Source organism: Benincasa hispida, chromosome 9 (assembly GCF_009727055.1).
Source record: "Benincasa hispida cultivar B227 chromosome 9, ASM972705v1, whole genome shotgun sequence".
NCBI lineage: Eukaryota > Viridiplantae > Streptophyta > Magnoliopsida > Cucurbitales > Cucurbitaceae > Benincasa > Benincasa hispida.
Window position 1 is genome coordinate 7,676,756 of NC_052357.1, and position 22,893 is coordinate 7,699,648.

General features: G+C 31.3%; 3 protein-coding genes across 3 annotated transcripts in view; 2 read left to right on the forward strand and 1 right to left on the reverse strand.

Annotated features, from left to right (window-relative positions):
• LOC120084502 (vignain-like) overlaps window positions 1–4,885 on the forward strand; it is a 28,080-nt gene extending 23,195 nt beyond the window's left edge. The window contains exons 2-5 of the mRNA XM_039040298.1: window positions 3,533–3,994; window positions 4,079–4,311; window positions 4,420–4,557; window positions 4,664–4,885. Coding sequence (XP_038896226.1) covers window positions 3,533–3,994; window positions 4,079–4,311; window positions 4,420–4,557; window positions 4,664–4,885 — 1,055 coding nt within the window. The remainder of the gene's footprint in view (window positions 1–3,532; window positions 3,995–4,078; window positions 4,312–4,419; window positions 4,558–4,663) is intronic.
• A 1,655-nt stretch (window positions 4,886–6,540) lies between these two features.
• LOC120085946 (protein gar2-like) lies at window positions 6,541–18,586 on the forward strand. Its single transcript, XM_039042276.1, has 11 exons — window positions 6,541–6,752; window positions 6,858–7,094; window positions 7,751–7,945; window positions 8,030–8,143; window positions 8,750–9,224; window positions 16,039–16,222; window positions 16,345–16,385; window positions 17,249–17,412; window positions 17,504–17,606; window positions 17,714–17,883; window positions 17,997–18,586. Exons 1-11 carry the CDS (start codon window positions 6,684–6,686, stop codon window positions 18,348–18,350), a joined length of 2,106 nt encoding a protein of 701 aa, XP_038898204.1. The 5' UTR covers window positions 6,541–6,683; the 3' UTR covers window positions 18,351–18,586.
• Window positions 18,587–18,995: 409 nt separating this feature from the next.
• LOC120085945 (beta-fructofuranosidase, insoluble isoenzyme CWINV1-like) lies at window positions 18,996–22,693 on the reverse strand. The gene is made up of 8 exons (XM_039042275.1): window positions 22,405–22,693; window positions 22,269–22,277; window positions 21,658–22,145; window positions 21,043–21,417; window positions 20,513–20,671; window positions 20,165–20,403; window positions 19,989–20,079; window positions 18,996–19,288 (listed from the first exon to the last, which is right to left on the reverse strand). The coding sequence occupies exons 1-8, from the start codon at window positions 22,583–22,585 to the stop codon at window positions 19,109–19,111; spliced, it is 1,722 nt and encodes a 573-aa protein (XP_038898203.1). The 5' UTR covers window positions 22,586–22,693; the 3' UTR covers window positions 18,996–19,108.
• Window positions 22,694–22,893: the final 200 nt, after the last annotated feature.

A 22,893-nucleotide genomic window follows, 5' to 3' on the forward strand; every position in this document is an offset into this window, starting at 1 on the left:
TATATTGAATTTATAAAGAGTAATGGTTTTTTTAAAAATCTAACTTACTTTTAAAAACAAAAATTAAGAAATATATTTTGAAAATTATTTAAAAAAGGAAAAATAGATTAGAATAAGTTGATATTGAATTAACATAGGAAAATATCAGCATAAACAAAAAAAAATAAAAATAAAGTGATAATAACCTAAGAAAACATGAAATTGGAGAATTTTATAACTATCTAATCTTTAATATGATCATACAATTTAGAAACACCATAATATGTTATTAACTTGTTTATTATGACGATACTATATAAAATAAAATTATAACAATTACAATTATTTAAATTAATTATTTGTTAATTTTTTTAAATAAAAAACTTGATCAGTAATTATTTTTAAAATATATCTTTTTATAAACAAGTAAAGCTATTCATTTAAATATCAAAAAGAAAATCTGAAAACATGAATATATTAAATTTCTACCAATTGATTAACACATAAAACTCTCAAAAGTTAAACCATTTTTTTTAAAAAAAAAAAAAAAAAAAATCTTAAACTTAAAATGAAGGAAATAAATCTTAACCATGATGCTAGACTCAAGAAAATTTAAAGAATTTTTTTCTAACCGAATCATTATTAAATGTAAAAGATGATTGAGTACCATTTATATTTACTAAGTTGATACTATATGCATTCTACATGTTAGATAAAGTTTAAAAAGAGAATTTAATTATAAGTTTAATAATATAACTTTAATTTATTTTAAAAAAATTATGAGCTACACGTAAATATTAGAAAAAATGATAATCTTTTGAATGATTTGATTACCGTCCTGATTTTAAACTTCAAATTAAACAATGATATTTTTCTATATTTTATTTATTTTGAATTTGATGATTTGATTATTCTCTTGATTTTAAACTTTAATTTAAATGAAAGTATTCTATTTTTCTATTTTTGTATAAAAAAATTTCGTTCAAATAATGATTTAATTACGATCTTAATTTAAACTTTTAAAAATTTTAATTTAAACCAAACTATTATTATTATTTATTTTTTATGCATACATAAACTCTTAAAACTTATTGTTATTCGTATTCGTATTCTTATTCTTATTATTTTGTAGATTTGCAATATTCTTCTTATTGATTTTAAATTTTATTTTGATTTTATAAATTGTTTCAAAATTATATAAAGATGAGTTGGTGTGTACTCACAAAAAAATTCGAAAAGAGAAAAGAAATAACAAAAATATGTAAAAAATAGTAGAAAATTTTTTAAACCCTTAAACTCATTGGTATGCATTTACAAAATTTAAAATGTAAAAAAAAAAAATTACAAAAGCATAAAAACAATCACTATCTTCTCTGTCACTTTGATGATCTTTTAATTAAGTAACATGTAAATATGATCCTAAACTAAAAATGGCAAAAAGGAAAATCAATGCTCCTTTTTTTTTAAATAGTATAGATATATATTTAACAAAACTATTTTATGTTTATCTTGACTAATACTGCAACAATTACAATTATTTAAATTAATTATTTGTTAAAAAATTTAAAAAAACTCGATTACAAATGTTTTTCAAAAAATATATTTTTTAAACCAGCAAAACTACTCATTTAAATTCTAAATCTCTAAAAAGAAAATCTTAAAACATTAACCTATTAAATTCAACCAATTGGGTATAAAAAAAATTCAACCAATTAGTTAACACACAAAAGAATCTAGCAAATTAAAAAATATAATTAAACATACTATGAATGAAGTAAATCTTAACTATTATGCTGGAATAAAAAAAAAATAATTATTATAAAAGGAGATCATAAGTTTCCGATATATACATATGACAAAACCATTTTTATATAATATAAGTTGCCTAAACATGCATTATAAGTGAACTCTCTAAAAACTTATTTATCCATCCCAATTACTCAAAACATTAGAATTAACAATGTTATTAATATTTAATATAATTTAGAAACTAAAATAACCATCATTGTTTTAAAAATTATAATTTACCTTATTCTAAAAAAATTATAATTTATCTATTATAATATTTTACCAAAATTTCAAATCCATTTTATTTAAAGCTCATAAAAATTGATATATAATATTTAAGTTTATATAAAAAAAAGGGATTTTTTTAATAAATAAGCTCAATTTCTCTTTATATAAAAAAGATGAAATTTTTAATATTTAGGTATCAGGTTTCCGAAAATAAAAAAAAAATCTAAATTGAATTTGAATTTAGATGCCTAAAAAAACAATTAAATTAAGTAGTGAAGTGTCGTTAAAATAGCATCACCATATATTCTATCACCATTATGAGCTTATTTTATTTATAAAGATCTATAAAATTATAGATTTAACACAACAAACAATTCACTCATAATTGTCCTCTATTATTAAAAAAAAAAGGACAACTTTGTTTTAAATGACTTATAAATTTACATGTTTAAATCATCCTATCCTATATTTATGGTACTTAAAAGAAATGTTAGAGTTGACAAGGTCTTGTTTACTTTTACACAAACACTTTTATTTACTTTCTTTTGTAATTGTCAAAAAGAAAATTAAAATATCTGTTATACATAGATAATAAAATATTTTTAAAGGTTTCCAAAAATATTATTAATTTTATTAATTACGATGAGTGATACTTATAACTAAATTGATAAACATCAAATTAGTCACTAAAGTATTTATCCACACAATTATAAAATTATAACAATTTCTGGAGAATCAATTATTTTATAAATTTTCGAAAAGTTTTATTGGAAATTATTTTTAAATGTATATATTTGTTGATACTTTTAAGAAATTTCATTTTAAATTTTGAAAAAGTAAGACCACTTATTCAAATATCAGTAAAAGAATTTAACTAATTTTTTAACCATAAAACTTAAGAAATATAAAAAAATATTTTTTTTCTAAAAAAATGGAAGAGAGGCCAAAGTCCATCCCTGAGTTAAATAATAAAATCTCAACATACAAAATAATGATAAAGTGATAATAATAGCAATGAATAATTTTAAATAAATCCTATAACCATTCTTTATTAAGTTCATTCGATTTAAAAGCAAAATTACAGATCAAAATTAATTATTATCTTTATCATGACTATATTATATAAAATAAAATTATAAAAAACTACAATTATTTAAATCAATTATATATATTCATATAATTAATTGATTCTTAAAAATTTATATTATTTTTTATAAACAAGTAAAACTACCCATTTCAATATGTAAAAGAAAATTCTAAAATATGAGTGAGTCTACATATAAATCAACCAATTTATTAACACATAAAAATCTCAACAACCTAACCATTAAAAATAAAAATAAAATTAAAATTAATGAGTTAAATCTTAACCAATATCCTAAAATCAAGAAAAAAAAATCTATAACCACACCGATTTTAAGGAGAAAGTGATCATATAACATGTCTATATAAATGGCCTAAACCTAGCAAATCAACTCAAACCAAAAACCAAAATCTTCTTTATCGATCCTATTACTCAAATCTCATATCACAATAGCCATTATGAAATTTCTCATTGTTCCTCTTGTTTTGATTGTTCTAACTTTTGGATTATGTGAGAGCTTTAAATTCGAAGGGAAAGAGTTAGAATCCGAAGAAAGTCTATGGCATCTATATAAGAGATGGAGTAGCCACCATAGAATCTTAAGGAATGGAAGGGAGATGCACAATCGTTTCAAGGTGTTCAAAGAAAATGCAAAGTATGTGTTCAAAGTGAACCAGATGAACAAATCATTAAAGTTGAAGTTAAATCAGTTCGCTGATATGTCCGATGATGAGTTTATTAATACACATGTTAGCTCCAATATTACCTACTACAAAAACTTACATGCCAAGAAAATAGAAGCTCTTGGTGGTCGTGTTGGTGGGTTCATGTATGAGCACGTTGAGGATCTTCCATCTTCAATCGATTGGAGGAAAAAAGGAGCCGTCACTGACATAAAAAACCAAGGCCGTTGTGGTAATAATTAATTTTGAATTATGGCTTTGTAAAATTCCTAATTATTCAACCTCGTACATAATAAATTTTAAAATATCCTTGTAGGAAGTTGTTGGGCATTTGCAGCGGTGGCTGTGGTTGAAGGAATTAACCAAATCAAAACCAACAAGCTAGTATCTCTCTCAGAGCAAGAGGTGGTCGATTGTGATTATAAAGACGGAGGTTGCGGTGGAGGATTTTATGACTCAGCTTTTGAATTCATGATGGAAAACAATGGGATCACAATTGAGGAAAATTATCCCTATTATGCCGAAAACAGATATTGCCTCGCACAAAAAGTGAGTTTGCTTTACATAATTAGAAAAAAAAATTCTATGTCTATGCAATTAAATTCATCATTATGTATGTCTATGCTATTAAATTCATCATTATGTTTGATTTAACAGGGTAATAAGAGAGTGACAATTGATGGATATGAGAATGTACCTCCAAATAATGAGAATGCTTTGAAGAAAGCTGTAGCACACCAACCGGTAGCAGTATCCATAGCCGCCAGTGGACGACGTTTTCGATATTACTCAGAGGCAAGTAGTTTTGTTTGATTGATTGTAACTATGATTGATTGTAACTTATTTGTGTAGAACAGTTTTAATGTTCAAGCATTGTTAAAAGTGAATTTGTAATTTGCAGGGAATGTTTACTGAAAATGACTATTGTGGAGATAGAATTGATCACACAGTGGTGGTAGTTGGATACGGAACAGAGGAAGACGGAACAGATTATTGGATCATAAAGAACTCGTGGGGAACTAACTGGGGATTGGAAGGTTATATGAAGATGCAACGAGGAGCACAACAACCGGAAGGTGTATGCGGATTGGCAATGAATCCATCCTATCCCATAAAGTACTAGGTGTCACTAGATTTCGACATTTAACCTTCTTTAGGAGTAGAAAGTAAGGATTCTTTCTATTAGCTAGGCTTTGATTGATTTGCTTTGATGAAAATAATGAGGAAAGTAATTTCTTTTCTTTCTTATTTTTAGTTTCGAATGTAGCATTTCATATATAAATAAATAAAAGTAGTCTTGTTTATTTGTTTTAGAATTTGCTTTGACCTAGTTAATTTATTTTATCCATTTCGATTTATTTATATAATTTATTTGTAAACATGTATCATGCATTGTCTTCTATGTCAACAAATCTATAATAGCATCAACCATTGATAATAAGATGTTTCTAAACATCGGAAACAAATATGAACCAACAATGTCTCTTATATATTATAAGAGACTACATCAAAATAATCTAAATATTTTGTTGAGCTATCATTGATAGATACAAATTGTGAATTAAAAGTATATTAGTACCATGGTACTAATTAATATTATTTAAAAGTCCTAAAAATTATATTATTTAATTTTGGTTTACTTTTGGAACTTAGAGCAATAATAGACTTAATTGTCAACCTGTTTGGTTTCATTGCCTCAACCATTTTGTTTTTGTACACATTGGGAGATCCAAAATTTCCCACCATGGTCCTTATATATATTTATGGTCAACTTAAGTTTCACAACACAAAATAGTATGATGCTTTTGGGATCAACCAATTAACTAAAAAATGTTTCATGACCATCATACATAAGTTGTTCCCATACTATGATGATCTGGCATACGTCTTCGGCAAGGACTATTGCAACCTCCTCATTCAAGAGACCTTTTAATCAACACTTGTTTTGGACTACTTTTCGATAATGAACAATGATTACTTTGTTTCAATTATACATTTAAGTTTGTAGTAGATTTGGTATTTTTTGTACCTAAAAAAAAAATAGAGTTTTATATATGAAAGAATTGCATTAGAAAGTAATGTACTTTTTTTTTTCTTTTTTTTACCATGTTAACCAAGGTACCTCCCAAAATAACAAAAAAAAAAAAAAAATGGTGGTTAGCTTTTAACATAAATTAAAATCAAATTAATTTTGTATAAATTGGTGGAACATATCATTTTAGTTATATTTTCAAAATATGATATTTCATATGCATAATTATTAGTATTATAAAAGATGGTGAAGAAAAAGTTACATACAATCTAAAATAATCTACCTTCAAATTTGCTCTACGTCCCAAACAAAGACTATTATAAACTGACTCTAGTAATCTACCACCTAAATATAGAATATAGAAACACATAGTTTATTATAATCCACATATTATAATAACCTATCATGCATCCCAAACGCCCCTAAAAATTAAGACTAAATTTGTAATTTAACAATAATAATAAAAAAACGTCGGGGACAACTATGAGAATTTCACTGGAACCTAGCTCTAATTTTGCACAATTAAATGCATCCGACGTCGTTTAGACTTTCGATTAGTTGAAGCAAATTAAGCGCCGCAAGACATTTAAAATCGAATTGGATATTTAAATCTCAGTAGCCGTTACAATGCATTGCAGCCTTTCGTTTTCCCTTTTTCTCTTTTTCACTTTGGGCTTTTCGAATTTCAAAATTCAAACGGCTCTTCAATAGGAGTTGAGATCCCCCTTCCATTTATTACACCCACACCAACGGCTCTTCATCCAATGCCATTAGCCAGTTTCTTCTTCCAATTTCTTCCTTCCATTCACACAGTGCTAAAACCCTAGAAATTTGCAAATTTGTAGTCGCTTCTGCTCTTCACAAGTCGAATCTAAATCGGTCGGTTATAATGGGTTCTTCGAGAAGTTGGCTGAAATCTCTCATCAGTCACAGAAAGCCTCATCCAGTTACAGAACAAGTAAGCCTTGCGTATGCTTTGTTTATTTGAAAACTCTGTGCCCTAATTTTCATTTCGATGGCTAATGACGTTTTTTTTCTTTTCTTTTTTTGGATGTTTCTGTAGGAGAAAGTTGGGGATCGGAACAAGAAGAAATGGAGGTTATGGAGGAGCGTATCTGATGGGTATGGATCTTCGGGTAAAATTACAAAGAAGGAATTTGTTGAATCGACAGAATCGCACGATTCGAAGCTTTTGGCTAACGCTGTGGCTGCAGTTGCTCGAGCTCCATTGAAGGATTTCGTGGTGGTGAGGCAACATTGGGCTGCCGTTCGAATCCAGACGACTTTTCGGGGCTTCTTGGTATGAAGAACTTTTGCCCCTTTTTAATTCTCTTTCGTTTTCCTGTAACTTTTACCTACTTCTCTAAATCTGTAAAAATGAGGATATGGAAATCTGCACTTTCAGAAATTCTTCATATCTGGTGTGCAGTTTGTTTTCTTTTATTCTTTTCTTCATTGTGACCAGTGGGTATAGGGTTTACCCTATAATCTTAATTTTCGTCAAAAAGTGTAGCAATTTTTGCTTTCCAGTAGGTAATCAGAGAAATTGTTGGAAAAGAAATGCTCACATGGGTTTGAGAGTTTTGAAGGATTAATTTAGTATTTCTTTGTTCACAAACTAAGGTGAAAAATGACACCCTCCGTCTGAGTTAACGAGTATGCATTGATTTTCCCTCTAAAGAAGATCTGCGTTTGAGAGCTGAATGTGATACGACTTGAATAGAACTATTCTGTGACTCTCTTTTGGAGCAGCCATTTTTCACCCACCAGCTGTTTCATATTTACTACTCCCGGACCCTGCAGTTTTTGGATTTAGTAGTGATTTAGCGGAGCTGATTATGATGCGATCTGATCTGACTAAAACTACTATGTCATCTTTCTGTGATGTACACTCTTTTTTTTCCACATACCAAGTGTTTTGATGACAATTGACAATCATTGGTTTGTGTTTTGCAGGCAAGAAGGGCACTGAGGGCATTGAAGGCAGTGGTGAGACTTCAGGCCATATTCCGGGGTCGGCAAGTGAGGAAGCAAGCGGCCGTGACACTGAGGTGTATGCAGGCACTACTCCGAGTTCAAGCCAGAGTTAGAGCAAGATCAGTTACTGCAGATGTCGACCAAGAAGAAGCTGATCCAATCAAGCAGGCTGAGGCAAATTTCTGAAACTAATAGAGGGCTCCTGCATCTGTTATGAACTTCAAGGATCTAAAGCATTATAATGTTTTTGTTTTGCAGAAGGGATGGTGTGACAGTCCGGGAACTGTGGAAGAAGTGAAAAACAAGCATCAGATGAGAAGAGAGGGAGCTGCTAAGAGGGAAAGAGCTCTTGCTTATTCCATCTTACAGCAGGTAAGAAGAGTTGGTTAAATATACATTTTAGTCGTTTATTCTTTAAGATAGCTTAATTTAGTTCTCTAAGGTAGTCGGTGTTAATTTGGCGTATGTTAAAGCTTTAGATGAAATATACTTTGTGAGTTGTGAGTAAACAAATACTAAGAAATTGCCATTGAGAGAAAAGAAAAAGTCTCTATCAGTGGCGTTGCTGTTTTGATGTGGACATAGATCAAATCATCTATCCTTTAATTTTTTATATGTAAATTTGATTTTTCTGTCAAAATCTTCTTTCTTTAGATACTGACAGAAATTTTGACTCTAGTTGTTAACCTTTCTAGATGTGCATTTTGTCTGTCAGGCTCCATCCAAACTTGGCTAATCAAAGTTTAGCTAGCTCAGTTCAATCCAGTTCATTTATTCATTTTATTAATCTCTATGCTCAAATTTCACCCTCAGTCACATATAGTTCAAAGTTGTTAAAATGAAAGAGAGTACATTGGATAAAACTCAAACTCAAACAACCAGAGTCTAGACACATATTTTAACTGAATGTGTTTGTAAGTTTAATGCTTGTTTGAATGTGTTTGATTAATGGTGATGATCTTAAACTTCCCATTTCAGAGATCAAAATCATGTGCTAGTCCAAACCGTGGCCCAAGCAAACAAATGCTCCAACACAGGAAGTTTGACAAGAATTATAAGCAACAGGATTGGGGTTGGTTAGACCGATGGATGGCGGCCAAATCATGGGAAACTGGTTCTTTGGACACTATCCCGCCAGAAACGACGCCGTTTTCCCGGAGAAGTGAAGATGTAGGCTACTTTCCAGATAGTGTCAGAACTAGAAAGAACAATGTCACAACAAGAATCTCAGTTCAACAACCCTCATCATCCAATCAAATTTCTCGCACTCCATCTTCCTCTGAGTCCGTATATGATGAATACTCTGCCTCCACGTCATCATCATCCTCAGCACCGGCGGCGACGACAGGTGAAGAGGAGATCGGAAGCAAGCCAAGTTATATGTATCCCACAGCATCGATCAAAGCAAAGCAGAGAACTTGCGGAGGTAGCAAGAATTTATCGACCACAGGCAGTGGGAGGACGACGTTAGTTGAAAATCGAGAGACGAGTAACAGTACATGTTCCGAGAGTTCAGGGAGGTTGTGTCGTGATATGTATCAAGAAGTGCCGTTTGGGCGGCGAGATTGGGTGAGATGCTGAGACAAGCCACCTGTGCGGTGGCTTGCGAAGAGTGTTTGAGATTTGAACTTCTCTTTTTTTTTTTTTTCTTTTTCTTTTTCAGTTCAACAGCTTGTTGTTCTTTTTTGTGTGTTTTGTGGGGGGTGGTGTTTTTGATATTTATTATAGTATACATTGTGATGAGAAAGAGGAAGATGTATGTAATATGGTTACTCTAAATACAAGATATAGGACTTACATTTTTGTAAGTGTTCATTCTAATTTATTTTTTATATGCATTTTTGATATATCGATGTTTGTAATTGTCTGAAGAGAATAATGATGTGTATTTAAACAAATATTTCTAGGAGGAGGTATCTGATGTTCTAGTTTATTGTATTTATTCTTTTTATTTGTTCTCATTGAACTCAACATTGTATATATCTAGAGTTTTAGTCTAAGTGGGAGTTTGTTGAGTTGTGTATGTCCTAAAACTTATAGTTTGTAGAGTTAAAATTTTTCTATTATCAATAAAGATGTTATTCAATATTTCTTCAATAAAATTGTTATTGAATTTGTAAATTGCAAGACTAAATCCAATAAACTAATTTTATGTAGAGACATAAAAATTGATCATGTTCGAGTAAATAGTCAAAATGATATAGTGTTACTATAATAAAGTTGGGGGAGGTATTTAGAAGAATGATATGACATAAGAGTTCTACATTTTGAGGCTATGTTTCTTCAAAATAGATGCATGTGGCATTTTTGTTATGTTTAGAGCTAATAAATATTTTATTTCTAAGAAGGGTAAATTTGTAAATGAAATTTCTATTTCTACCGTTGACAGTTGACGCCCAATTTAATCATGTATCAATAGATTACATGATACCAGACCTTCTTAAGACACAAATTAATTGGTCAAAATAAACATAACTCATCAATAATTGGTACCCACTGCATCCCTTGAGGTCAGAAGTCCAAATCCCCGCTACCCTATCATTGTACTAAAAAAACAATAACAGTATCAATGGTTAATTTAGTTATAGGGTTACCATTTGCTCGAGGGCTATCCAGACTATTCACGACCATTCGAATAGCCGTGCCTCTTCTTTAAGTTGGTTATTTTCGAAAAGACATATTCATTCATGAAAAAAATGCAACTCTACATGAACGGTCACATACCATTTATTCAAATAATCCTCCCGTAAATGACAAGTTGACAATTGAAGATTAAAAAAAAACGTTCGGTATTTTCCAATGAAGAATCTGCATCAGGATGTAAAAACTTTCAACCTTCCTTAGTGAACATCAATCGAATTTACCTGGTTAATCAGTGGACTTGATGCCTTGAACTTTCAACCGTTTTAAAGTAAATTAAGACAATTTAAGTCGCATAGTTTCTCATTATAACAAAGTTTGTTCGCATAACTGTGTTCATTTTGGCCTTGAACACTACTTGGTCTCATGAGTGTTTTAGAGAATTTGGCTTAAAATTCTCATAGAAGCGGCCCCTTCTCACTCACATAGGTGATTCCTGTTAAGAACATCGTCTATGCTCTTTTCACAAATAAATACTCAACCAGTTATAGAAATCATTAAAAGCATAATGCTTACCCTAAAAGCACACGTACATTGTCTCATGATCCTTAACGTAGAACTCATTAAGTTTTTCTAGAAGTCGGTTTGAACCTAGATCTTGAGATTTCCAATTAACTAGGTTGGGTTGCCCCTCTAGTTAACTTTTTAAAAAATTATAGATTGTAATCCCATTCTTGTTGCTGAACTTTCAACCAACTCTCTAGTTAGGCATTTTGTAAATGGATCCGCAATATTATCTTTTGACCTTACAAAGTCAATTGTGTTAATTCACTAGAAAGTAGTTGTCTGATTGTATTATGTCGAGACTTATTATTATCACAAAAGGGATATAGGTTATATTCACACTTTAGGAATATCATTTTATCTCAACATTATCCAATTTCTCGTGAAATAGCTTTCTAATGTTCTAAACTTGGATTATCAAGTTAGGAATGACCAATATTCTCAAATACACCATTTTCATAATCTAATCACATAGACTTTGTGGTATCATTGCAATAGATTTTTATTTGATTCTTAGCAACCACTTATAATGGTATTATTATGTTATATTAAAGACCTTTCTTTTACCACTTTTGGACATGAAAATTGAAAATCATAATTACCATCTTCAAATTAAGAATCAAATCCTTATCACTCAATGTCAAACTTTAGGAGAATCAATCAAGTAAGCAAACTAAACAATATTCACTTTACTAAAGATAGAGAGCTTGAGTATTACATTATCATACAAACATAAGGCTCATTAAGTTCACTATGATTACTAAATCAAAGGCTAGACATTTGTACACTTTAGGCAGATAAATCAATGTCTATAACTCCATCTGAAAAATTTTCCATTTCGATTATATGGGTTTGGATATTTCTCTTCTGAAAGTTTCTTGGCTTACGACAATCCTTCGATCAATGTCCCATTTTATTGAAATTAAAGCACTTGCCATTGAACTTTCTTGTGTATTGTTGCCTTTGATTTGAACTTCCACATAAAGTTTTCTTGTTGCTTTGTGGTCTATTCTCAATAATAATTGCCTTGGGGTTTATAACACTGTCTAGAGAACATTTTTCTGCAATTTTATTCGTTCTCTTCAATTCAAGACGAACCAAAATTTTTTCAAGTTTTATCTCCTTAAGATTATGTTTGAAGATAGTTTTTGAAAAATTCTCTCCATGAGGGTGACAATTTTTCAATTATTGCTGTGACCTGAAATGATTCGCTCAAAAGCATATCCTCATCATGTAAATCATGAGAATTACTTAGAGTTCTTGAACTTGACTTATCATCATTTCTGAATGCACCATTTTATAATAAAAGAACTTGCCAACTATGAATTTCTTCGAACCAGCAACTTCTATTTCATACTTTTTCTCTAGTGAATTCCAAAGATTCTTTGTTGAATCAACACTTACACATTGTAAAGTGTGTTGTTCCAATCCATTCCAAATATAATTCTTACATAGGTATTCAACGTGTTTTTTTTGTCAAATTCTCCCTCAAACAAAACAGGAGCCTCCTCTTTGAGAAAATTTGCCAAATTTAGAGTGGTGAGATAAAACAACAATCTTTTGTTACCAACATTTGAAACCAACACTACCAAAAATTTCAGGTTTCTCCGCATGGACAATCCCAACAACGAAAATAGAATTAAGATTATTTGCATATTTTCCAAAAAAAAAATAATAATAAAAAAATTAATTACTAAAAAAATTATTAATCAAATCTACATAGAATTCAATTTTGAGTAAAACAGAGTCAATAAAATAATCCGCTTGTTTATGCCAATTGTGAGAAACAAAGTCACAAAAAGGAGGAATATATATATATATATATATATAAATGAATAAAAAATTTGAGCAAAATCTCAACATCTTATTCATTTTACATACTGGAAATGGGCCAATGAAAATAATAGATTTATTCTAAAACCATTATATACATACTACATAGAACAAAATATTTGTTTTAGAAATCAACAATTATTAGATTTTTTTTCCTTAAACCAGAATATATAAACACAATATACCAAAGCCTGCAAAATCTATATATTCAAAATCAATTTGAGCGTCAATTTCAATTCCAGTGCAAAATGATCTCGGACACAATCAATTTATAAAACTAAATCAATATATATTTTGACTCAAAAAGAATTTTACAAAAAGATAAAAAAAAAATGAAAAAGAAAAGAATATTTGGTCTCTGCATATACATACAAAACGGAATAAAAGAGTGTTTTATAATATATATAAGTAAATATAATAACAAAAAAATTGAGTAAAAACAGAATGAATTATTGATATAATATTCCAAATGAAATTCTATATTTGAGGTAATAAGTTGAGACAGGATGTCTAAAGTATGAAGTTCATAATTTGAAATTCATATTCATATGTTTGTGTTTGAGATAATATACTTTTATGATTACTATTTTTGTTTTAAAATTTTTTATTCAATAATTTTATCCATTTTTGTTGGAATAAAATATGTATTACAATTTTTTCTTTTAATTTTAAAAACTTTTCTTTCTTTCTTTTTTTGCTATAAACAACAATTAATGAGAACCTAAATCGAAATTAAAACTTTTGATTTTGGCTAATTTTTCTCAATGAATTTCATTATCATTTTCTTCTTCTTTTTTTTTTCTTCTTCTTCCTATTCTTGCTCTATATTTTGATTGTCATGAATTTTTTTAATTAAATCTCCCTCATCATCGTAACAACCAATGAAATATTACCATATTTCTTCAACAGTTTCACTTTCATTTTCTTTATTTTCACTAATTATGGCTAGAAAATATTCTAGATTTTTTTTTTTATTTTACGATTTTTTTTGTTATATGTTACATACTTTTCAATTACATACATACTTTTCGTCTAAATATTCAACATTTGTTTGATATGCGAATTTATTACGTATAAATATTGCACTAAATATAGATAAAATAATATTTTTTTTATATATAATCAACAACCTTACAACATACTTTAACAGTCATCTAGTCAGAAGTGGTTGTCGAAGTTGATTATCGAATATGATTTTTGCTGAAGTTTGTAGTTAGAGGGGATTGTCGGAGCCTGAAGTTGGTCACATGTGTATTGGAGTTGGTACTCGAAGTTTGCCATCGGAGGTGGCTTTCGATTCCCGGAGTTGGTCGGGCGAAAGTGGTCATCGAAGTTGATCATCGAATATGATTTTTGTTGGAGATTGTAGTTAGAGTTTGAAGTTACTCACATGAAGGTTGTATTAGAGTTAGTTGTCGAAGTTTTTCGTCGAAGGTAGTTGTCGAAGCCTCGAGTTGGCCGTTGGAGTTGCTTGCTCAAAGGTAATTTTCATCGGAGTTTGTAGTCGGGGCCTACAAGGTGGTCGTCGGAGTTTGTTATTAGGGCCAATTGGTTGTTAGAGTTGATAGCGCGAAGGTGGTCGTCGGAGTTGGGGTCACCGGAGGTGGTTGTCGGAGCGAGAATTGGTTGTTAGAGTCGGTCGTGCAAAGGTTGTTAGAGCTCGGAGTTGGTCGCGGAGCTATCATCGGAGGTGGTTGTCGGAGCCCGAAGTTAGTCGCCAGAGTTATCATCGGAGGTGGTTGTCGGAGCTTGGAGTTGGTCGCCGGAGTTTTCATCGAAGGTGATTGTCGGAGCTTGGAGTTCTATGATTGTGACAGTGGCCGATGGGTGGAGCTATTGAAAACATGGAAATAAGGGAGAGTTTGAGTGAGTTGGGGTGAGTTGGTAAAATACACCAACTCAACTCACCAACATTTAAAGTTGGTGGGCAAAACAATGAGCTCTTATATTATACCAACTCAACTTTAACTCATGGTGAGCCAATCACCCTATAAATGAGATCTCATTAACAAAAATTAGTTAAAAGACATGAAGGCAACCAAGAAAAACACATGAACCAGAAGGAAAAATATCAATGCAAACGAGGACAAAAATCTAAAATTTGTCTTAAGATTGTTATATGAACAATATCATCAAACAACAAAAAATACAAAATCTTATATAACACAGAACGTTGTTTCCTTAAAACAATTTTACTCACCCTAGTACTTGAGTTTCATGAATAATTTGTTATGATAGAACAAATTACGTTTCTTATGGAAACAATACCTCATCCATAAGATCCAACGAATTGTGTACAAATTTATAAAGGAAAAAAAGTTTTATGAGAGAAATGCTTATGAAACAATTGTGAAGACATATTTATAGACTATTTGTGACCATTCGAATAGTCATGTCTCTTGTTCAAGATACTCTCGAAAGGACATATCCATTTATAAAATAATGCACCGAATTGTCACATACCATTTATTCTAATAAGTTTACAAGTCAATTCCATTGTTCATATATTAGCAGAAAAACCGTATATATTCTTTTTTATAGTGCAACTCTTAAAGGGGAATTGGAGTATATAGCAAAATTAGGAGTATATAGTAAAATTTTAAGTTTCAATTGAAAAAATGACAAAACTGAATTTTAATAAGAATTTTAACAAATCTTATAGAGTAGGTGATCTGACTTTTTTTAATTTCTTATTTGCCTTCAATTTGATCGGTAAGTAATTGTTGAAAACTGAGTTATTAACATTTTTACATACAATGTAATTATTAACTATTGAGTTATTATTTTAAAAAACCGTTTTTCTATTTTTATGATTTTAAAATTTTTTTACTATTTCTCCAAATGAAACTTTAAAATTTGCTATTTATCTCGTGCCATATGCCTGAATTTGACATTGACACAAGAGTGAATCACCATTGCCCACTAACGGTTGATCTTTTATTCAATAGTGGCCCAACAATAAAGAAGCCACCAAAATTACACCATGGGCCAGATCTGTGTTTCCGTATTGAATCTGGGCCATGTATTCTAATAAGCCCATTAAAAACAAGAAGTACGCGATGGGCCGGCGGCCCAACTTTTTGAATTTTTAGAATGATACGACACCGTTTCTTCACTATGAAAATTAACGAATCTCGGAATCATATCAATTCAAAACTGAAAACGATAGCTCGGTTTCAGCGCGATTTTCTTAAGCCCTTCCTCTGTTAGGGTTTTACTCAGCAGAGGAAAAAAAAATCTTCAAAAAACAGTAGATCATAGTTTTCATAAATTAACAGAAGAATTTTCAGCTTCGATGGCGGAAGAAAGGCATTACAATCCCGACTTCAACGCTTACAATGGCGAAAATTTCCTCCAAATGTACGATCAACAGCACCAATTTGATATGGGGAGTGAGTTGGAACAAGGGAATGTTGATAGTACAAGCAATGGAATTAAACATTCGACGAATCATTATGATTCTTCTTCCAGTGGGTTAGTTTCTTTTTTATGGTTCTTTTGTCATTTTTCTGGATATAGCCGTTATTGATTTTGTAAATTAGTTGCTGAATCGATCACTCTTGGAGCTTAAAACTTCGCCTTTTCTTATTTGGTAGCAAACTTTTTGTTGGAGGCGTTGCTTGGGAGACCACTGAAGGTAAATGTAAATTTAGTAAGTTATTGATTAATGGGGGTGTGGGGATACCTTAGAAAAAGGGGTTCTTTTTATTCGTTTAATCATTAATTAATCTTTTTTGTATTGCAGTCATATGATGACAGATGGATTCTTTGGTACATTATTATTTTTGTTTGATAAGATGGGCACTTTCATTAAACCAGAACTACCATGAAAAAGAAAAAAAATCCTCCAATGTTGGTTTAGTGTCCTTCATAATTTGGCATAAATCAACTCACGTATCTTTCTATAGTAATTGCTTGATCTTTTGAGATGATATGTCTAATTGTACAAGTTATTGGTGAATATAATTTGGTCATGATTCTTGTTACTAGTCTAGCTTTTCTTTATATATATCAGTGTATTGTTTTCAGTTCCCACTATAGAGCTCTCTTTCATCTTTTAATTCCACATTATTTTGCTCGGAGCCTAAATAGTTGTCATTTGAAAATTCCTACGAATCTATGTTTCTTTTATTGTATAAATCATTGGATTTATGCTCATTTAATAATGCTGTAAATTTCCTTTGTTGTATAAGACTAGTTAATGTCAGCATAACTTAGCAATAATTGATATATACTTTTCTTCTCGATGTTGGAGGTTCAATTCTCATGCCTCACATTTGTTGTAATAAAAAGACTAGTTAACACTAAAGAACTCTTCTTGGGTTTAATAGCCCCCATCTCTCTGGCATCCTTAGGAAAAGAAAATTTGTTCTTTCTTTTGTCACATTGCCATTGTGCTAATATGTTATTGTTTCCACGTTATTCTTTCTGAATTCTGACTGTCATCATCCTGTCATACATGTCTTGACAATTATTTATTTATTATTATTTGATATTCAGAGACCTTTAATGGCTACTTTAGCAAGTATGGGAAGATAGCAGATTCAGTGATAATGTTGGACAAACACACTGGAAGGCCACGGGGGTTCGGTTTCGTAACATTCTGTGATCCTGCCGTTGCTGACATGGTTCTGAAGATAGACCATGTTATAGATGGCCGAGCGGTAACATAAATGTTTTTTATTTTTTGTAATTCTAAACTTGTAATCTGGGTGATGGATATTGGTCAATGGAATATTTTTATATGACTATTAGGTGGAAGTGAAGAGGACAGTTCCTAGAACTGATATGAATGATAAATCGGTATCAAGAACAAAAAAGATTTTTGTTGGAGGAATACCACCTGGTTTAACTGAAGGTATTATTGTAGAAGTCAATATATATGGTCTTTTCTGATTGAATCTTGTTTTCAGAATTAATATTAATTGAAAGATGCTCTGTTTGGATGTCTCATGAACATTGCAGAGGAGTTTAAGGACTACTTCTCTTCTTTTGGTAGAATTATAGAACACCAAATCATGATAGATTATAAAACGAAGCGGTCTAGAGGATTTGGATTTATCACTTTTGAGAACGAAGATTCAGTTGAAAATATTTTTGCTGGAGATAAAATACATGAGCTTGGAGGCAAGCAGGTAAATGGGAAATGGATTGAAGCATAAAATTCTATATTTTTTTTGCTTACATGAAAAAAACTTTAAGAGATTGTTTACACAACTTCTGTATGTCAATATATGATTAAATGCAGGTGGAAATCAAGAAGGCTGTACCAAAAAGAGTTGCTTATGATGTCAATAGTAACAATGCACATATGTCTTCAGGATATGACATGTATAGATGTGGAGGTTTATATGATGGTAAAATGGGCACAGATTTTAGTCGTTACGATGTATATGCTCCGTATGGTGGGTACGGTGGAAACTATGCCAATTTCTACAGTGCATACAGCTACGGTTTTGGTTATGGTGGTTCGATGTATATGAATGGTAGATTTGGGATGAATGGCTACGGCGTCCCCGCAGCTGGATATGGATATAATGGATATGGAAAAGGATATGAAGGAAATGGTGGTTCAATGCCTGAGAGATATCATCCATATTGATGTTGAGCAAACTTCTCCTAGATGGTTTCAATCGTGAAGAAAGTGATGATTGATTTTGAACACAGGCACAAGTGTTATTATCCATCTTAGTTGCTGTGCAGTTTGAGATTTTTTCAGTGTAATATAAATATTGTAGACAATTTTTCATTCCTCTATTATTGTTGTTTTTCATTCCTGGGATATGAAGAAATGATTTGATTGATAAAATGGAACGATGAACGGATCGTTTCCTGAGATATTATAGGTTTGAATCTCTACTACTCTATTTGTGATGTGAAATTCTCAAATAACGAAAACACATAACATTTGAAGTGAGGCTAAACATAGAAGATGTAGTTTACTTCGTAATTGTCTTCAACCCTTTCTATATGAGAGGAGAAGAATGTTATAGAGATTCATTCCTACTTGTTTATTTACCCAATCACTTATCGTGTGTGGCATGATGTTCATGTTTACGTGATTCATTTTTGAGAATCATTCCCTTTGATTAATAATGTTTGTTTTTTTTTTTTTTTGGTGAGAGAAAATGTGGGTTGCACTTCATTTTGATTTTTTTTTCTTCATAAGAAAACAAAAGAGAAAGCACATGTGAATGCAGGGTAATCACATGGATTACACAACCTACGAATTAGTGGCAAATCCAAAACAGTTTCAACAGAAATGATTATAAGTAAAAGGGTTCTTTTATTCAATTGCCAATTGGCTTTATCAAAATGCAGAAAAAAAGTAAACAATGGCTTATGAAACTAGTCTTGTATTTAATTGATTTGAGCTTTCTTCAAGCTCCAAGCACCGAGTTTTGTGATGGTGACACTTTCTGTTCCATTGTTGAAAACATAGAGACCAACATTGTCTCCAATGGCTAATGTTGGATAAACTCTAGCTGTAATGCAAGCCTTCCCCTTAGATCCAAAGCTCTCAACAACCGAGTGATCAATCTGTAAAAATTTCACAAGTTTTCACGTAAATTTCGTTAGACGAATATGGTCAATGCAGAAAAATACACTTTTAATCTCTCAAATTTGAGTTTAATTATATTTGGGGCTTCCTAGTTCTCAAACACAACAATTTTATCGTTATGATTTGCATGTTGTATTTAGTCCGTTGTTATTAAAATAGAATTTTTTTTAAAAAAGGACCCTGCTTTTTATTGGTAACACAAAAGCTGACAAATATAACATTAATAAATTGAACTAAATTTCTTTTCTTTTGTTGTCCAACTACTACTCGTTTTTTTTCACACAACTTTCGAAAATAACTTCATTCCTAGATCCGATACCTACATGTATGAATTAAATTATATTGACTTCAAATAATTCACGTGAAGTGAAGAATAAAAATTATGAATATTGAGCCTCGCACGTTATAGGTTATGCTTGTGGAGATCTCGTTTATCTTTAGACTCACCAACTAACCAAAAGTATGCCTTTAAAATTCATGAGTAAGTGCTTTTTTAAAACTTTTTTTTCCTAAAGCCAAACCCCTTAGTTAAGTGTTTTTGAAACAATTGGTTCCATAAATTCAGTTTCAAATCTCGAAGCATTGTTGATTATATATTATCAAAAGTCAGTGGAGAACAAAAGAAAACAACCTTAATATATCCAAATAAATAACAGAGAAAAAAAAAGGGAATCTCACCAAACTTCTTAGTGAAAGATCTTCACTAACTGGGTCCACATTTAAGAATGCTCCATATGTTGTCTTGTCATTGTTTGGATTCAACGAAGACCTATTCAAAGTAATAAATTATTCAATCTGACTGTCATGACTCGTTAGTGCAATGTTGTTTCAATTTCTTCAATAAATTTTCATACCTGCTTTGGTCACTACACATAAGTACGATGTATTTGCCTTGTCTTTTGAATATCGTAAAGGAGATGGAAGTGTACTCTTTCAAGTCTTTTGAAGCCAAAACTAGAAGCCCAAATGAACCAACTCCACCTTTTGTAGTTGCTCCCTTTTGGCTACAAAGCAATTGTGGGTCTTTCCATTCAGGTTTCAATATTTGAGCTTTCTTAAAGTTTTTTACTTTAAATGAAACCTCAACATCTGCCTATAATATTACCAAAAACAAAAACAAAATCAAACAAACATTAAATAATGACATGATTGTCTATTTCGTTGTGTTTTTAAGAATGTTTTATGGAACAAATTTTGTTCACCTGTGCTGCTGTTACACCTTTTACTTCAATCAATGATCCTTTCTTCAATACTTTGTTTGTCAATTTAACTTTGTCCTTTCTAAGCTTTTGTATTTCCTCAATTGGCCATTGAATTAGTTGCTTCCCAGAAGCATCCAACCAAATAGTCCTTGGAATTGCCTGCACAATATAAATAAATAAAAAATACATAATTGCTTTCATCAAATCCATATGTGACCATACAATATATAATAATAATATCATTTAATTTACTTTCAATCTTGACATTTTTTTTTAGTATAATTGAACTTAATCGATTTATCCTAAAAAATAAAACCCTTGAAAAACTAAAGTAATTTTTTTCCCTTGAAAAACTAAAGTAATTTTTTTTAAAAAAATTATTATTATTATTATTAAAGGACAAATAAAAACAAAATAGAATTTAAATCCATCACTTTTCATGTCGGCAGATCTCCTTTTGTTTTCAATATATAGTTTTTTAAAAAATATTTAAAATGGGATTAAATCATTGACTTTGACTTTAATATTACCTGGATGCCAGACCATCCTTTCTTGATATCATCTTCAACACTTGATGATTCGTTCACCCAACCCCACAAAACTCTCCTTTTCTTTTGCCCGTCATAGAAAGTTTTTGAAGCATAATATTTCCCATAATCATATCTCAATCCCATGTAACCTTCAATTGATCCTTTGTTTGGAACATAAATATCTTTCTCCAAATCATAGTTTCCAACTGTATAGTGGTCATGCTTTGTATCATCCAAGCTCACCTTTAGCACGTGCTTCACGTGCCCTCCGCTCACGCTCGTGTCAACCCCTTTCCGACCGGTCTTCGCCACCGGGAAGAAATCCGGACACTCCCACATTCCTGTTCCGTCCGCATAATGAAGCGGATGGTCAACCTATATATATCATCGACTAAAAGGGTATTAAAAAATTCGATTATTTCATCATCTATCTCTTTTATTTGCAACCTATCTCATCAATGACAATAGAAAAAAATTTAAAAATATATTTATTTTAAGAACAAATAGGTGCAACCGAGAAAGTTCACTTTACTCAAACTTAACCCAAGAAAAGTCCGAAAATTATAAATGAAAGGAGAGTTGGAGAGTTTTTTGAGTTTGGTAGCTTAACACGACCTGATCCCACTTAACGAAATCTTTGCTTTGGTACATGATGGCGAGTCCACGGGCATTAATTTTGCTCCCGATGATGACTCGCCATTCGCCGTCGGGGCCGAGCCAGGCGGTGGTGGGGTCCCGGAAGGAGCTGGAGTTGATGTGGTTTTGTGGGGTGGGGGCCATGAGAGGGTTTTTTGGGGATTTCACCCATTCTCTTAGATATGGGTCGGAGAGATTCTTAGGAACAGCCAAGTTTTGAACTTGTTGGTTTTTCGGATTAATTCCTGTGTACAAAATCGCCGGTTTGTCGCCGGGGAGGATGGTGGCGGATCCCGACCAGCAGCCGTTAATATCGGACGGCTGAGATGGGTAGATAGCGTGATCGTGAGGTTCCCAGTTGATCAAGTCCGTTGATGTGGAGTGGGCCCACACAATGTTGCCCCACACGGCTCCTTTTGGGTTGTATTGGTAAAACAAATGATAAATTCCTTTGTATATCATTGGACCTGAAATATTACAATTTTGGTGTTAGAAATTTGAATAAGAAAAATTGTTTTGATATTTATGGTGAAAAATTAAATAAATGCAGGGGAAAAGGAAAAAAAAGAAAGAAAAGAGGTGGAACTAACCATTTGGATCTGTGAATTTGAAGTGAATTCCATTTCCAAATCACATGTCAAAGAAAAAAGTTGCAAACTTTTAGTGGGAGAAAAAAACCCAGAAGAAAAAAAAGAGATGAAGAACAAGAAAATGAAAAATAAAAACCATTGATCCAATTCTTGGGAGGTTGAAAATGGTAGGAAGTTCTATAAGGTTGCTGATAATGATGGGGAAGAGAGTTAGATAATTGAGCTCTGTAAACATGGTGAGAAGCTTGAAGCTGAAGAACTCCATGGCCAAACAAGAAACAGAGGAAAGAGATGAAACATAGAGAGAAGGAAGCCATTGGATTGGAAAAGAATTTGTTTAAGTATTGAGTTTTTCAGCTATCTATTTATAACTAAAAATCTGATTTTGATTGGTCATTTTTAGAGGAGGGAGAGAGAGAGAGAGAGAGAGAGAGAGAGAGAGAGAGAGAGAGAGAGAGAGAGGAAAAACAAATAGCTAAGAAACTTAAAAGGGTGGGTTGTATTGACAAGTCAAGTTGATGTAGGTGTCTAATTTTTTACTAAACTTTAGGGGTAGGGTAGGGAATATATTTTTTTTTTTTTTCGTGGATATCTAGATTACCAAGTTTGTGAAAAATCAAGAAAT